The sequence below is a fragment of the Actinia tenebrosa genome, unplaced genomic scaffold (genome assembly GCF_029948245.1).
Source record: "Actinia tenebrosa isolate PJP-AT-01 unplaced genomic scaffold, QUT_ActTen_1.0 PGA_scaffold4__44_contigs__length_22323623, whole genome shotgun sequence".
Classification (NCBI taxonomy): Eukaryota; Metazoa; Cnidaria; class Anthozoa; order Actiniaria; family Actiniidae; genus Actinia; species Actinia tenebrosa.
In genome coordinates this window covers 21,108,395-21,126,448 of record NW_028292581.1, presented here as the reverse complement: position 1 = coordinate 21,126,448, position 18,054 = coordinate 21,108,395, and the positions used below count along the sequence as shown (strand labels likewise).

The 18,054-nt window shown below is 34.6% G+C and overlaps 2 protein-coding genes across 2 annotated transcripts in view; both read left to right on the top strand.

Annotated features, from left to right (window-relative positions):
• The window catches only part of LOC116301766 (uncharacterized), a 142,179-nt gene that overhangs the window by 51,941 nt on the left and 72,184 nt on the right, over positions 1–18,054 (top strand). The gene's annotated exons all lie outside the window — the stretch shown is intronic.
• On the top strand, positions 15,256–16,829 carry LOC116305360 (apelin receptor A-like). The gene has a single exon (XM_031715253.2). The coding sequence runs from the start codon at positions 15,256–15,258 to the stop codon at positions 16,342–16,344; it is 1,089 nt and encodes a 362-aa protein (XP_031571113.1). The 3' UTR covers positions 16,345–16,829.

The window sequence follows — 18,054 nt, the reverse complement described above, 5'->3', positions numbered from 1 at the left end:
TTAAAAAATTCACCGCCCTCTTGAACAGCTGCTTAGTCACAGCTCATTTAGGATACGGCTCTAATTGGTAGCAAATTCTACTCTCACATCCTTGATGCTTTTACATGAACTCGACTCTGTATATAGACAGATTGGGTAAACATGGTAGATCTAAGGTAGTGTTTTAAGTACGTAGATTGCATGCACTCAACGCTCCTTAGTTAAAAAATCATGTCCAATGTTTTTCTATAAGGCATGAGAGTAATTAACATTTTTAAAAGACTAAGAAAATATTTCCGTACGCCAATTCATTATAAATCTTATGTATTATTTTGAATATATATATTAACTACAAGCTCATTTCCTTAGTAAAAAATACATGGAAAAAAAAAAAAAAAAAAAAAAAAAAAAAAAAATAATAAAAAAAAAAAAAGAATAAAAATAAATAAAATAAAATAAAAATAAAAATAAGAGGAATATATACAAAAAAAGTTAGGAAATGATCTTGGCGTGCCACGCAAAGAATTGTTGAACATTATTTATCCATAATGTTTTTTTAATAAGTTTTCAATCCGTTGTGGATAATTAATTCGATTTTAAAGATTTTTGTTTTGTTTCATTCATACTATAAGAAATTCACTTTACGCTGTATTCTTGGCAAAGCTATGAAAATATCAAGTTTATCGTCGGGTTTTGTTTGGCGCTCAGTCAATTCCCTTGTCTGGATACCCTCATGATTATTTTATTATTAAAGCGTTGCAATTCGTTGGACGTATTGAGAATGACAATGGCGCTATATTTTTTGGCACAGTTATGAAGATTTCGGTTTGTTTGTTTGGGGATCAGCTTGTTTTTCCCCACATATGATTAATTTATTTCACACGATAAAAATGTCACTTTAAGCTATAATCTTGGCACAGCTACGAAGCAGGCTATTTACCCTCAGGATAATCAGATGATTCAATTTTTATAAAATAACTGTTATTAATCTCGCGTTTTGATTGGTTGGGACGCGTGTTTTATAAGAGTACACTGCACACCTTCTATTTTGTCATTCGGATCCAAAATAACAGTTATTTTAATTTGTAAAAAAACAAACAATAATAATAATAATAATAATAATGATGATGATGATAATAATATAGAAATAAAACTTTCTGTGCTCTAAACAAACACTTAATATATCAAGGTTCCACTAGCGACCGGTTTGCATTCCACTCTTCATAGCGGCAAACTTTTAAATCAATTCTTAATCATTTATTCTTTTAAGTTAGAGCGAACTATTCGAATTTCACCGAAGCATATTCGTGGAGGTCCACGACAGCAGGAAATAGAGTACCGAAGTGTGACGTCATCAAATTTCAAATTCCGTTCAGAAATGTTAAGAGGGCGTCTCTGTATCAGCGTGCCACTCGATCTGGGCTCGAAAAATAGATTTCTTTTATATTCCTATCATCGAAAGTACTATCTATCCTCACTACAAAATTGCAGTTAGAATTGTTCTAAATTCTTTTTTCCACCCGCTATGCGAATTTTTGCCCATCGACCCCAAATCAGTGAAAGACGCCGATTTTCGAGGTCGGCCGAGGGCTACTTTCAAAGTCTGTTTTCTCGGGTTTCTCTGCACATTAAAGCTATTTTTTCTATCCAGAACTTTAGTCTAGTGTAACTTCTGCATAAAAACAGTAATAGTTTTTTTTTGGAATGCGCGAATTCTGAAAAATAATCCTAACTGATCGAGACTACTGAAAGCGTGACGTGGAAAGCTAAGATTATGAGACCTCGAATATTGCAAATTTCTCATTTGTGGCACCTAACCCAGCCCTAAAATATCATTCAACCTTGAGATAAGAAGCTATTTTATAGATGTGTGCAATAAAATTTGCGGCACATTGCGTTTCTACGAAATAAGCTAAGTTTCAAATTGTTCTATTTTCAGTTATTTCCTTGCGTGACACGACAGGCCGTTGGGTCTGTGACGGCTACTTCTTTGCTCGTTATCCTCAATACCATTACCTAAAATATAATATGACAAATTAAACCTTAACTTTACAATATTTGTCCCATTATAAAAGATTTCAATGATCTACGGCTTCATTTAATAGCGTTTCTATAACCTGTTTTGAAGTTTCACCGCACAGTAATTTTTGTAATTTGAATATCTCGAGCTCCTCGGGAGGTCAATCGTTATTTGTTTATTTAATCATAGTAAAGAAATCCTCGCTCAGTAATATCTCGAAACATCCTAAAGAGATCCAAAAATGAGAAGTGTTCTTGTTTGTAGAGCTGAATATTTCTAGTTTTTTTAGTTGAAGGTAACATATTATTCATATTATTGTAAGTGAAGGATGTACTTGCCCGCGTTAGCATCGTTATTTTCACTGTGTTATTGCTCAACTCTATACTTAGTAGTACTTGGAATACTGAATCTATGTGTTTGTACTGAATACTAGTGAGTTAGACTAGGACGTCTAAATTGAAGACTCTTGCAAAAAAATAAAATAAAATAAAATAAAATAAAACAAAATAACTAATGCATAATTTTTTTAATTAAATATACATCTTTAATATAATACAAATAACCATAATTACAAATACGAATATATATCTAAGAGCGAAATTATCAGAGAGAAATAAACCTACTTACGATGGGCTCCGCCGAGAACCAGACGAAACTTCTTATACAGTATATCACTTCTTCAAGAGACACCTTCAACACTTAGCATGGGCTGGGCTCTAAAACCAAGAGCCGGAGCTGCTCTACAGAAAAATGTGCGATCGTATTTGACAGCAAAGTTTGACTTGGGTGAGAGGACTGGTAGAAAAGCAGACCCTGAACAAGTTGCCGCGGAAATGTGGTGCGCGAGAAATGAGAACAATGAAAGGCGCTTTGAAAGAGAAGAATCGGGCTATCGAAGACCCAGATTGCACGATTCTTTTCACGTCTTTCCACTTCGCGAAAAAAATCCACAGCACGAGATATTACCGTGACCAGTCCTCAGGAAAATGTACGATCTTTGGTAGACGAGGAAGACATTCAGGATGTAATTCGAGAGTCAGAACGTATAAATCTGTTACAAGAAATTGAGGATAGCCTTGGCCTGCAACACCCCATTATTCACTAGTCAATTGAAACCCCCGACCCCCGACCCCCGCGAAAAAAGGATAATAAGAACCTATAAGGCTACAATTTTAAGAAAGGTTCTTATCAGTGGAGTTCAGTGTAAAAGTGTATAGGTAGAAACTGCTATAAGTTTTTTTGAGCATGTGTTTTGTGTAGAACATACTGTCCTGTACTAGGCTACGGGCTGCCTGTGCTTGGAATCACAACGCCTTCTTCGGTATTTTTGAAGATGGCCGACCTCTTGTTTCCAGGCTGACATATTCAAACGAGCGTTAAAATCCCCGCTCGATTCCCCGCTGAGAAAACCATTCGTTAAATCCCCGAACCCCGGGTGCAATAATGCTCTTAAAAGTACATCAAAAACGCGTCACGTCCCCGTTCAGTGCCGGGGTTTCAATTGACTAGTGCATTATGACACGTACGATCTATGCGACTACTATATCAAAGAAACAAGATCTCAGCCTTCAATGGCGGAAGCTAAACATTAGAGAGTTTTAGATTGACTTTTTTTTCTCCCCGCAAACGGCAAACGTGGCCACGTTTTCATAGTTTCCCTGTATTTTGCTCACCAGGCGCAAATATTCTTTTGATGATAATGATAATGATAATGATAATGATAATGATAATGATAATGATAATGATAATGATAATGATAGTGATAATGATAGTGATAATGATAATGATAATGATAATGATAATGATAATACAGCAAAACAACAACAAGAGAAAAGGTCGTCCAATAAAAGCATCAATAAGAACAATCTACCAAAGATTTCAGGAATATCAACCATCACAGATTTTGAAAGAATGCTTTAGACGCAACCATAATAGCTTGGCTTCAAAGTAGTTGAACTTACTCGGGTAGAGTGAGAGCTGAATGTTTCTCTAAGAGAAATGAGCAATACATTGATTGATTGATTGAATAATGGTAATAATGATAATAATAATAATGGTTTATTTGAAGCATATCTACAGAGTAGATCTATATCTTAAAAAGTATTGGAGGAGCCAGTACCCGCAACCTCCACTTCCGAACCGCCGCCCCTATATGATCATAATTTTCACAATCACTCGTTCTGTAGTTATAAATGACTTCATACGTTTGTTTACACCTGTTGCAAAAATCGTCGTCTCAGCCGAAGAACAGTCAAGACTGCAAAGTATTTTTTCGAAAAAATGATAGTATATGGAGTTCGAAAATATCGGAAGGACGAAATACCTTTTCACTAATAGAAAATGATGGATAATTTATAAAGGAAATAAACGTTGAGAATGTTAAATGACTAGTGACAAAGATATCAATGATATGTTACCTTTAACTAAAAAAACTAGAAATATTCAGCTCTACAAACAAGAACAGTTCTCAGTTTTGGATCTTTTTAGGATGTTTCGAGATATTACTAAGCGAGGATTTCTTTACTATGATTAAATAAACAAATAACGATTGACCTCCCGAGGAGCTCGAGATATTCAAATTACAAAAATTACTGTGCGGTGAAACTTCAAAACAGGTTATAGAAACACTATTAAATGAAGCCGTAGATCATTGAAATCTTTTATAATGGGACAAATATTGTAAAGTTAAGGTTTAATTCGTCATATTATATTTTAGGTAATGGTATTGAGGATAACGAGCAAAGAAGTAGCCGTCACAGACCCAACGGCCTGTCGTGTCACGCAAGGAAATAACTGAAAATAGAACAATTTGAAACTTAGCTTATTTCGTAGAAACGCAATGTGCCGCAAATTTTATTGCACACATCTATAAAATAGCTTCTTATCTCAAGGTTGAATGATATTTTAGGGCTGGGTTAGGTGCCACAAATGAGAAATTTGCAATATTCGAGGTCTCATAATCTTAGCTTTCCACGTCACGCTTTCAGTAGTCTCGATCAGTTAGGATTATTTTTCAGAATTCGCGCATTCCAAAAAAAAACTATTACTGTTTTTATGCAGAAGTTACACTAGACTAAAGTTCTGGATAGAAAAAATAGCTTTAATGTGCAGAGAAACCCGAGAAAACAGACTTTGAAAGTAGCCCTCGGCCGACCTCGAAAATCGGCGTCTTTCACTGATTTGGGGTCGATGGGCAAAAATTCGCATAGCGGGTGGAAAAAAGAATTTAGAACAATTCTAACTGCAATTTTGTAGTGAGGATAGATAGTACTTTCGATGATAGGAATATAAAAGAAATCTATTTTTCGAGCCCAGATCGAGTGGCACGCTGTTACAGAGACGCCCTCTTAATATTTGATAAAAAGACCATTGTCTACATTTCTGCCAACTTATAAAGGCGATTTCGAGCTTTAGAAAAGGATATATTCAGTTTTGAAATGTTCATATTTCGAGAAAAAAAGACCATTGTCTACATTTCTGCCAACTTATAAAGGCGATTTCGAGCTTTAGAAAAGGATATATTCAGTTTTGAAATGTTCATATTTCAAGAAAAAAAAGACCATTGTCTACATTTCTGTCAACTTTAAAGCGCTTCCGAGCTTTAGAAACGGATATATTGGGCATTTAAGCTCCAAAAAGCCCCATACATTTTCTCTTATTTTGGACTGGTTCCGATCGCGTTACGTTAGATAAGAGAAAATGTATGAGAATATTTTCGTATTAAATTACCTATATCTCTGCCGTGCCTCGCTCTATCGCTCTGAAATTTTTCACCATATCATATTTTTACATGCAGTTTCTGATGTCACCAAAATCCTAAATGTTTTCGGTACTCTATTGTTTATTACCTTTCCGAGATCGCAATATATCTCATGTCGAAAGTATGTCTGCGATTTTTGGTATGTTGAAGGCAAACTTTTGAAGAACAACTATCCGAAATGACATCCACAGAATTTCAGCTAAATCGGTCAAATTTCCTTTGAAAAGGAACTCAAAATGCTCGAGTAACTGGACGAGAAAAACGCAAAAATGGTTTTGACTGCTAATAAGGCCATTGTCGACGCAAGGGAATTATTTTTTTTATTACTCGCCATTAATAATCGTGATTGAAAAGAGTATTATGTATTTTATCAGAAAATTTCAAAATGTTAAAATCGATCTTTTTGATCAATTTTGGATTTTGTGTTCCCTGATACCTTAGAGGAAATGAGGATAGGCAGATCCATCACTCAAGAAGAGTTGAGAAGGACTCGACTATGTTCTTTCACCTAACACTTCTTTTGTGTTCTGCTAATCCCCGCGTGCTTTACAACTGCACATAACACGTTCTCTTGTGTTCTATTTCTTCATTATGCCACGCTTTTTTGGGATACACCGTAAATTTTAATCCATTTTACAAGGTAGTATTACACTGCTACAAATATTCTTTAGCGGGCAGCCGGGCTATTCTACCTTAGATTCAGACTTTTCATTTGTAAAATGATGCAGTGCAAAAATTATTTTGCACTTAAACTGAAAATGAAACTGAAACTGAAACTTATTTTGATTTTTTCCCCCTGATGCTGAACTTTTCACAACCAAATTTTAGTATAGTATTTAATATTGGAACAAACTCTTACTTTTGATAATCGATTTGAAAAGAAAATAATCAAATTAACGAAATAAAAGCATTGAGAATATGGAAATGAAAACGAAATGAGAATATTAATTTATACTCTGACTTTTTGATAATATGCTACTTTACTTAAAAGTACCTAATAATGACGAGGCTTTTTTTTTCAAAAACAAAAAAACAAAAAAACAAAAAAAACAAAAAAACAAAAAAACAAAAAAAACTCAGGTTCAGTTGTCACTGGTTTTTAAAACAGAACTTATTTGAGGTACTTTTCTAAGTATCTTGTGATATCATCTTGCGAAGTGGTTTTAACCGCTGAGAACGTGATGTCGCTATTCAAATTTGGATAAGTCTGTGGCGAATTTATAAGAGGTTCAATGAATGCTTATGATTCCTCTTTGATTGGGATTTTCCGCTCGGAAATGTGAGAATAAGCATCTGAGATAATCTAGAACTATATTCCTTTCTTAGGTTAACCACGATTCAGAATTCTAGATATTTTATGTGATGTGGAAATAAACGCATTTTGAGTCATTTTCTATTTTCAATACTTAGTACGTGGTTTCTATTTATCACGTATTTTTTATTAAGTTCATTTTGTCATCTTAATCCCACATCTCATGGTTATTATGTCTTTATTTTTTAATGCTACACAAATGATAAAGCTGAAAACGGAAAAGCACGTTTAAAAAATAAATGCATGGGAGTTAATTAGAAAGTGTCTCTTCCACGCAGAGAGGCTCTTCTTCCACTGGACTGATTGTAATTGGAATGAAGTTGGATTTTACGGAGGGAGGAAAAACGGAGAACCCGGAGAAAATCCCTCGAAGCACAGGAGAGAACTAACGACCACCCGTGCTTCTAGTACGGTCTTAGTAGAGCCATTAACAAACTTGTAAAGTCCTAGCCTACTCTAATAGAGGAACAGCGAGGAATATATTGATTGATGCTATTAATATTTCTGGAATATTTGAAAAAAAACATAATTCTTATATTCTGATTCTTTTTCATTTTCGAATCAAACCTACTCCATTCAAAGTTGTTCTTTCTCGATTCTCCAACGAACAGATGGCTGAGTTTTTCATTGAATAATGTAATCTAGGAGTTATTTTGGAAGGAGTTGCTTCTTTCATTTGATCATGTCGCAGCAAGCCCACTGCGCAATTTCATCGGCTCCATCCACTACCCGTAATAAACAATTTCATCAACTTTAATATGAATCATATGTTTGTCCACCCTTTTAACAGTCAAAAAAAAAAAAAATCATGTAGTTGTCCCTTTTCCCACTACTGTCGACAAATCGTTAAAAGCGATTGACTTTTTCTAGACCCACAGACGACAGTTTGAAGGTTTCCGTTCTGAAGATCAAAAGTTGTATTCATCTTGTACTGGCGCATTAACAATAATAGCTTACTTATTTATATAGCGCTATTTTCAATATAAATTATGCCCAATAGCGCTCTACAATGTGATATTAAAGATATAAGAAAACTAAGAATATATATACAAATATTACAATATATGATTACTGAAAATTTAAACTATTATTAAGCAATAATCACTAAAATATCTAAAATTATTAACTGAAAAATAGGATAACTGAAAATAAATTTACAATTAATGTTCCCATTATAAAAAAAAAAAAAAAAAAAAAAAAAAAAAAAAAAAGAAAAAAAAATAAAATAAAAAAAAAAAAAAAAATTCAAATACAAGAGGGCCGTAAGTAAATTATATATGTTGTAGACTCGAGACTCTAGGTTGTCTTTAGGGGGCTATAACAGTGGTATAACTGTTTTAATGTTTTAATAAATTAACAGGTCTCAATCTTATTCATGGTCCGGAACCTTTATTCACCTGTTAACAACAGACTTTTAATTAGCTTAGAACGTCTAACGTGAACTAATTAAAATTATGATATAATTAAAAGCCAACTTGTTTAGGAATTGCCTTTTCATAAATACACCCAAGTGTCTTGCTAAAGCTTTTTCTCCACTCAGACTTTCTTTCTTCGCGTTTCCAGAAAAAAAGGTACTGTTTTAAAAGTGCCACATAACCAAACAATTGTTAGATTAAGAAGAGGTCATTTCAAAATCGAAGTTTTATTTGAAAATGCGCGAGATCAGGAACTTATCTGTGAAGATGCTGACGCTAAACTTTTCAACTGCGGTTCCAGTTTTCAACCTTTCAATAAACGCTTCTAAAGCAAACTCCTTGTGTTTTGAAGATGCTTCTGTTGTCCGTGCACTCGCTTATGTTATCATACTACTGGTATCTCTGGCGGGAAACTCCATGACCATCGCAGTGGTCTTCAGAGGTAGGCTTCATATGAAGAATGTCCATTTGTTTCTGCTCAACATGGCCATAGCAGACTTGGTTGTCACAGTGGTGTATATGCCAAGAATGGTGGTGATGATGTTGTATGGTAACTCGTGGCTTGTTACAGGAACATTTGGTCTGATTCTATGCCGAACTGTACCATTCCTACATCACATGTCCATCCTCGTGTCTGTGTTTACTATTCTTGGAGCAACTTTGGATCGGTTTTTCGCCATGGTTCCCATTACGCAAGATCATGACAAGCTGTGTTGGAAAAACAATCGTGGTTTGTATCTGGCTCGTCGCTGGAATTCTTCGTTTGCCGTATGCCATCTCAGCCGTGTTGAAAAACAATGGCTACTACTTTTCTTGCTCGGGAAATCTCAAACGAATCTTTGGGAAACACACAGAGCTTTACCACAGCGTTTTGCTTGCAATTTATTGTACTCTTTTAGTAACAACGATCGTTCTTTATTCTGTAACAATATTGAAACTGAAAGGAAATGATCCACCAGTACTTTGTAATGATGCAGCACGTGCTAAAAGAGCACAAGCATCCAAAAAGCTGCTGAACATGTTGATTGTAATCCTAGTCTGTTTCATATTGTGTTGGTTTATGTATTTTTTTGCTTTGAGTATCTTACCTCGACCGCTGTCTTGTGAAACAATGTTTTTTCGCTTCTTCCTCGCACACAGCAACAGCGCACTAAACCCATGTATTTTGGCTGTTTTTGATTTTCGCTACAGAAGAGGCTACAAAACAATTCTTAACAAGATTGCTCCTTGTTTTAAGGTTATCGAGTACACAGATAGTGTCCCCGAAGCTTCTGTGAGTACCATTAAAACGCGTACTAATTGCAGACTTGCAAATTCCAGGGTGTAGTATTTTAGTTTGATCCGATTCAGGCACATCTTAAAAATAAAATTATTATTTTACTACGAAACTGAAATCTACTATTACAACTTGTACATAAACGTAATCACTAATCAATAATGGTAACGTCTATAGATACGCTGTGATTTGATTGCTGAGTAAATGGTTTGGTGAACCAATAAGGTTTTTCCATGCCTTAATCATTATACATTCAAATATCAGCACATTTTACGAAAGTCGAAGATTCTTTTATCCTGATAATAGGTGCATTTGATGGACTTAATCTACTCTGTTGCACCTAACATTGTTAGTGTTTTTTTTTTCAATTTTAATTTTGGAAGCTTGTTAGACTTGTTAAAGAATATATTATATTCTAAAAAGAGAGTTATGTATTTATAAATGACTTTTTACGGTCGCAACGGATAAAAATAATTATAATAATAATAATACTTTATTTCTTAAAACGACGCATTTAAAACTCTCAATGCTTTTTAAAAATGGAAGAAAAAATATATGTCATTGAGATTCCTAAGGTACTTAAAAAGTCGTTGTCAATATTAAACTATAAATACGTGAAAAAGAAGAGAGAGAGAGAGAGAGAGAGAGAAAACAAAACAAAACAAAACAAAAAATTGAAAGGAAAAAAAAAAAAACAACAACAACAAAAAAAAAAAACCAACAAAAAAAAAAAAAAAAAAAAAAAAAAAAAAAACAAAAAAAAACAAACAAAACAAAACAAAAAACAACAGAAAACAAAAAAACAAAACGTAATCTAAGAATTAAATAAAAATGTCTTAAGTTTCTTCTTAAAAATGTCAACAGATATTGATATCTTTATATCCAGAGGGATTTCGTCCCACACAAATTTGGAGCGCATATAGAAAAGGCTCTGCTGCCAAAAATTGATGTTTTTGAGGCAGGAACAACTAGCAGTTGTTTATCGTTGGACCTCAGATTGCGCTTCTGCTTGTAAGGTTGGAGCAAGGCAGATGAATAATTAGTAACAAGGCGATTGATGACTTTATAAGTTAACAGCAGGATTTTAAACTCGATACTATTGATCATCTGTATTTAGTATGTCGGCCCGCCATCAGTTCGGTTATACGAGTCATGGCACATATGTAATACACTTATTTCAATAACGTTAGTCACCAAAAACCTAGAAAGCTGAGATCACTGAGTATCATGGGAAACTTTTCATATCAAAAAAGCATATATATACAAAGCTTTTTTAATACAAACTGCAGCTCGATGATGCTCAGAAGAGGTGAGACTGTAACCGGTAAAAGATTCGCAAGTCCATGAACAGTTATCAAGCGGTTGAACGTGTAAAATGAATCTACCCATATACTCCTTGTAGGCCTCAGCTTTATAGCTTTTCAGGTGACTAACTTTATTGAAATAAGTGTATATTATTGAAGTAAGGAATTGTATGATAAGAATTTAGTAGAAGAATAGTTATTTTATGCACTAATTCAAAATAAACTTGCCGCTATTTCTTGAACTGTTTAGTCAGTCAAGCACTGTTTTATAGGGCGATGACAGAAAGAATATTAACTAAAAACAAAGTATTGTATATTTATTTCATAACTTGCACGAAATTGTGCCTTTTGCTTTATAACTAAAACAGAACCATAAACTGACATCGAACATGAATTTTCTTTACAGAAATGGCCTTTAACACTGTGTTTGTCCGAACAATAACAGTTACTTGCAAACAACAACGATATTAAGTGCTTTTTTCTTGTTTATTGTAATTTAACCGTTGGTATTGTTTGGCTTTGTTCAGTACCGAAACTATCCATCTTTGAGAGCTGCAAAACTGCAATATGTATACCCAGAACACCGTTCGGTCTTGCCTTCGAGGATTCAACCTTATCAACTTTTAAAAAAGACACACATACAGCCAGGTGCAGGAATTATGGACGCCTTAAATATACACCTATTTCAATAAACGTTTTCATTGCCAAAAGCGATAGGCGATAGGTTATTCCGACATGGAAATGGTTTTGTTGAATACAAAGAACATTGAATCAGTCTCAACACTAAGGTCCATGTTCTTGACGAGAATAAGAAGCAGAAACACAAGTCATTCCAGCTATTCTTGGATCTTGGAATGACCTAATTGCTCTTCGCCTATCGCCTATTGACTATCGCCTTTGGGAATAACAACGTTCAATGAAATAGGTGTATCATTATATTACTATTAATATATCAAGTCTGTAAATTACACAGTTATATATTCCGAAATCTTCTTTACTATTTTTTCTTGTATAGTTATTTAACAGACAGAAAGTCATTTGTCTCCTAGATTTTCCTTGTTTTCCAAACCATTCGATTTGATTTCCTGCAATCATTTTTTTTTTGTAGCTAATATTTCCTAGTACTTCCCGAACAAAACACAAATTTCGAGAGTCTTAATTACTTACTGTTTTTCTACATGGAACATATACAACCTTCTCATTTATTATATAAAATTATTCGAAAAAGGAACGAAGAAAATGAAGGTATCAATTCCAAATGGAGTTGTATGGGAATCAATCTCGTACCCAGAAAAAAAGGATTATTCTAGAGCCCTCGTTCTTCGCCGCAAGCCAAAAGAGAGGCAGGCTCTGGGTACGAGATTGTATAGTAATAAACAGTAATAATGCTGTTAGTAAAGGCGTCTAGATATTAGGATCTGTCTGTTGTCTGACAGAAGTAATTAAGCTCGGTGAAGTTTATTGTGTTAAAAAGCAGAAATGAAAAGGAAATAATGATAAAAAGAGGGTCGGGGGGAGTGAGGAATACGAGAGAAATAGAGTGAAAGAAAATTAACGTATAAAGAAAACAGACAACTTTTTTTGGACCTGATTTTATTAAAAAAACTCTGCTTTTCTTAATGATTTATCTGAATCTATTTGAATGATATGCATGGCAGGTGACTTATAGACATACTTATTAATTAATTAGCCGCTCCATAACTAAACTTCTCACACGTTCCCGCTCTGTCTTGGAGTAGTTTTGCCAAGAAATCGTTTTGGCTTTCGCATAGATATTTAATAAGGTTTTTTTTGAGGCACGTCCACATCGTAACGATATGATAAATTATTCTAGACTTTGTTTACGTCAAAAGATGGATCGATAATTTTGACCGAATTATTCGATTGCACGTTACGTCATCGAGGCCTCTCGGGGGAGCGTTGGTATCAAATTGGCCGTCTATTTGTTGTTTTGAAAATATTTCTCATAAGCATCCCTTGTTAGCATCCCAACTCTCTTGGGAATGCTTGCTGTTAAGGAAAGAGTTAACGGTCGAAGCTAAAACTTTTGTAAGGTTAAGTCATTTACAAAAATCAGGATAACTTTAAAACACTAAAATATCTTAAGAGGAAAAAGCCTGTTCATCTTCACTGCTAAGTTCAACCGACTGAAATAAAAATAAGCTTTTGTTATCACGATTCACTGCGGCACGTTGTCCTTTACAAAATTGAATTTGTGGAATTAAGGATAGATGTCACTTGTGTTTGACAAAATCCTTTATTTTGACAAACGCGCGTGAAATTTCTTCCTATCTTACCTATTAATTTACCTAACTTACCTGTATCGACAAACACATTCACGCTTTTTGTATAAGTTGAAATAATTCCTTTTTTTATTTCAAACTTCGACAAAAGATTGCCTTTCGTCATCTGTTCTTTTAGGAAATTCAAAGAAAAACATAAGAAATTTAAGAAAAACTTCAAAAACTTCAAACGTGTATTTAATATTTTTACACAAGTGAATATACAAGAAGTTTAAAAAATGTTTTACTATTTCTTTCTTACAAGTTCAAAGGCTAGTTTTTTTTTGGATTTATAAAATTTTATCGCAATGCGCATTTGAAAATGCATTTTGATGTTCGAACACTGTAAATAATTTTCTTTGTTGTTGTTATAATAGATGAGTAGCTAGGTCCGAGTGTGACGTCACCGCATGCCATGACTTGTTGCTTGGTGCCTGAAAGTTAGTAAACAAATCGAGTACTTTTGAAAGACAAAAAAGCTTGTTGAAGACAAATTCGTGAAGATGGACTCTGATGAGTCTGAGACATCTTGTGACTTACAAGATGAATACTATGTTGAGGACGAATGTTTTGACTGTTCTGAGCAGTCCGATTCAGGAGAATATTTGCCAGAAGGAAACGATGGTACCTCTGAGTGATACGAAGGACACCATTAGTGTTTGGAAATAAAACATGTATATTAAGAAATTTGATAAAAATCTGTGGTAATCTGTGGTTGTGTTGGTCTGTGGTGACGTCACACGTCGCTCGACCCAAACTCCTCTGTAATTACGGCCATGGTCCACTTACTTCGGCTAAAATGGTATATTTTCCAATCTTTGACAGAGCACCAAAAACTTACCGTTTTGATTAATCTAAAAATTTTTCTTCAAAGAGCTGCTTTTTGTGACTTACAGCTTTACTCCAGATCGGAAAAAATAGGTAGTAGGTGCACTTTAAAATCATTATAAATTTAGTAACCGAGCTTTCGGGCTAAGCGGCCATCATCAGGGTACAATCTTTGGAACGATGCTCGGTTATCAAATTTATAATAATATTAAGGTCGTACCTAAAAAGAAACACCTAATTGTTGTTGTTGTTGTTGTTGTTGTTGTTGTTGTTGTTGTTGTTGTTGTTGTTAAAAATGATTTATTTTCTTCTCTGCTGCTGGTGACCAGTTGTCGAAAGCCTTATGAAATGAAATTATTCATGACAACCATGTGATATAAGAGCACAGAAAATTTCTAAACTCCAGATGGGATTTTTGGGATAAAATATTAATAACTGGTGACAAGGTCTTGATGGGATAAAATTCAACTTTTTATGAATATTTTTATTGCGTAGTTAACTTTTTTTTCTCTTTTTCCTGTACCAGGTGCGTTTTCTTCTTTTTCTTACTTTTAAATCATTATTCATATCGACCACAAGTTTTTTCCTTGGAATTCAACCCTGTCTTGACCCCTGGTGAGGAAAATGTGCACAAAAATGACAGCCATATGAAACTAAAGAGCTAAGAGAAATTCTGAGCTCCAGATGGGATTTGTAGGAAAAAATATTGTTTTGTGACAATGATAAGGTCTTGATGGGATAAAATCCATATTTTTTAATTAACCTTTTTATATCGCAGTTAACTTTTCCCCCCTTCTTACTACGAGATGCGTCTTCGCCGTCTTTTCTTGCCTCACTTTTGAATCCTTATTCATCTCGTCCATCAGCTTTTTTCTTGTAACTGAACCTTGTCTTGAATCCTGGTGGGAAAAATGTGCACCTCTGTTCATTATGTTCATTAATTGTAAATCTTCTTATTTGAATTTTTTTCCATTGAAAAATATAATAAATTTCCTATGCAAATGAATTTCACTTTCAAATATCAATTCATAAAACCGACAATTAAAGCGATGAATCACTTACTGTGAATAACTTTCACGATGGACGCTGCTCGGGAGCAGATCCCGAATGGGAATCATTCGTTTTTAAACTCAACATCTGTTAACCCTCCGATTTGTTTTGCTGGCGAGCCTTTGACTTTGAAATCAGCCCGTGTGATGGTGTACATCGTTATCTTCCTAGTCTCACTCATGGGGAACTTAATAACTGTGATAACAGTTCAAAGAACCTCTAGGAAGCGAAAGTTTGTACATTTGTATTTAATGAACATGGCCATCGCTGATTTGGTCATTACGGTCGTGTACATGCCTCGTACGATGGTCCGGTTTTTCTACGGCTTTGAATGGCTCGTGGAAGGAGTTCCTGGTCTTGTACTTTGCCGTATGGTTTCATTTCTACACCACGCTTCAATACTTGCTTCTATCTTTTCCTTATTTGGCACAGCCTTTGATAGGTTCTGCGCCGTCATGTATCCGCTTAAGAGAATCACGACAAGGCGTGTTGCTATCACAAGTCTGGTTCTTATTTGGATCTTGGCTGGTATTCTTCGCTCGCCATTCTTGATCAGCCCGAACGTGCGTTTCTCCAGCGAAGGAAAGCCGCCATTAAGAATCTGTTCGTCAGGATTTTCCAATCTCTTTGGCCAGCGCTTGGCAACACTTTACAGAGGTTTCTTTATCGTTCTCTACATTATATGCTTAGTTTTGATAGTAATTCTGTACCTGATCATGATCGGGAAACTTTGCCGGCAGAAGTCTCCAGGGAATAACGAAGAAGCTACAAAAGCAAGGCAGAAAGCAGGAAAGAGGCTCATTGAGATGTTAATTTCAATAGCTATTGCATTTGTGCTGTGCTGGTTGTTGTATTTTATCGCTATCCCAATACATGGATCTTCGGATCTCCCATGTCATTTGTCTTTTTTTACGTATCTTTTGGCACATAGCAATAGCGCAGTCAATCCATGCTTGTTAGCCTTCTTTGACTCGGAATACCGAGGTGGATATACATACTTATTACGAAGAATGTCCCTGTGTAAGTCCATGGACAAACAGTTCACTTCAGGTAAAAGCCAACCGAAAAAAGAGGAGAAACAAGAACCCGACAACAAGACAAATGCAACTAAATTTTGAACCTTGTGGACTGAATTATTGCGGTTTGAAGAAGACTGAAGAAATAGAAGAAGTAGAAGAAGTGGAAGAAGAAGAAGAAGAAGAAGAAGAAGAAGAAGAAGAAGAAGAAGAAGCAGAAGCAGAAGCAGAAGCAGCAGCAGCAGCAGCAGCAGCAGCAGCAGCAGCAGAAGCAGAAGCAGAAGAAAAAGAAAGAGAAGAAAGAGAAACAAAAAAAACTCCAATCTTCAGTATTTTGAATTTTTTTTACGGTGTTTCAGTGTTCTTATTCACTTGCTTTTTTAAATGCTTTGTTAAAACTGTTATAATAGCTTGGATCAGCCAAGACTTTGTTTTAGGTTTCGATATACCGCGTATAACGTATACCAACAGACATACAAGCGTCTGTAAATTTGCCAATTTTCAGCTTAAGTTTTCTCGGCCGATAAAACATCTGACATAATTAATCTTCGTAGGGTTACTAAAATAAAGGTGCTCTTTTCAGTGCTGGTGTTGGTTTTGATGCATTTTTAATTTGATGCATTTCAATTTTCGGCCGCCATTTTGGCAAGGGCAAGGCATCTATATTGAAAATTTGGTATATATCAGCGTGGGGTCGGCGACAGTTTTCATAATCGCCTTATTGATTTGAAAGTCTCTGATGTAAGAGGTTTCTCTAACTTTCATATTCATTTTTTGGAAAAATCACTCTGCTTACGGGGCTCTTCCGTGAGGTTCGCCTCACACGCACTACCACTATATTCTGTGTTATTTGAATATTATCTGAAAATCAGGCATTGTGTTTTCAAGTTTGAGAAAAGCCATGTAAACGTGGACTGCAAATGTTAATTTTAAAAACACTACCTTGTTGATAATTTTTTAGTTTTTCTTTCTTTCACGGTATATTCATATTATATGATAATCATACTGTTGGGAGATTTCCCTTATGATATATCCAGTTTGTAATCACTTCAAAATCATGCAATCTGATTGGTTAAACGTGATGCTTTTTAATCATTAATCAACTTGTAATGCAAATATCAGTGAAATTCATAATATTAGTTGTATACTTTTTACTTCTTGTCGAAAAGCTATTTTTTTTCATCCAAGCCTTCTATTGTATCTCTTCCTGAGCAAATATATATGTTTTCAAAAGGCTACATTTTCAACTTACTAGGAAACAGTTTCAAGTAATAGGTTGGAACCTTATTCTGTTGTTTTCATGCAGAAATTGAAAGTTGTAACGCAACAACGAACAAGTTAGTCTAAATAAATGTACAGGGATGATTGAAAATGGAGAGCATTGAAAGGCCGCTGTAAATGAGGTTTTTGAAATTCATTAATCTGGTTGACACCTTGCAAAAAAGAAAAAAAAAGAAAAAAAAAAAAAAAAAGAAAGAAAAATCGCTTATTTAAAAAGTTGAATGTCACAGCGTAATGAAGTTTTATTGTTTTGCTAGTAATGATTCTAGATCTTTCTGAAGCACCTATTCTCCATTGGTCAATTAAACATTTCAGCTGACAGGAAGTCCATGTCCAGTTATAAAGCACGCGGGGGTTAGTTTTTTTAATTTATTCATAAAACGCTCAATGCATGTGAATACAAAAAAAGTTTAGTTACAGCTCTTTTCATTTTTTAACTAAGTATCATGTTTTGATTGTCAGTATATATTTGTTCAATAGAAACACCCGCCACTTGAAACAATAGAGAACTGTGTTCTGCAAAATTTGCGA

Coding starts and splice junctions, on each gene's coding strand:
- LOC116305360 (XM_031715253.2), top strand. CDS start 15,256: ATGGACGCTGCTCGGGAGCAGATCCCGAATGGGAATCATTCGTTTTTA.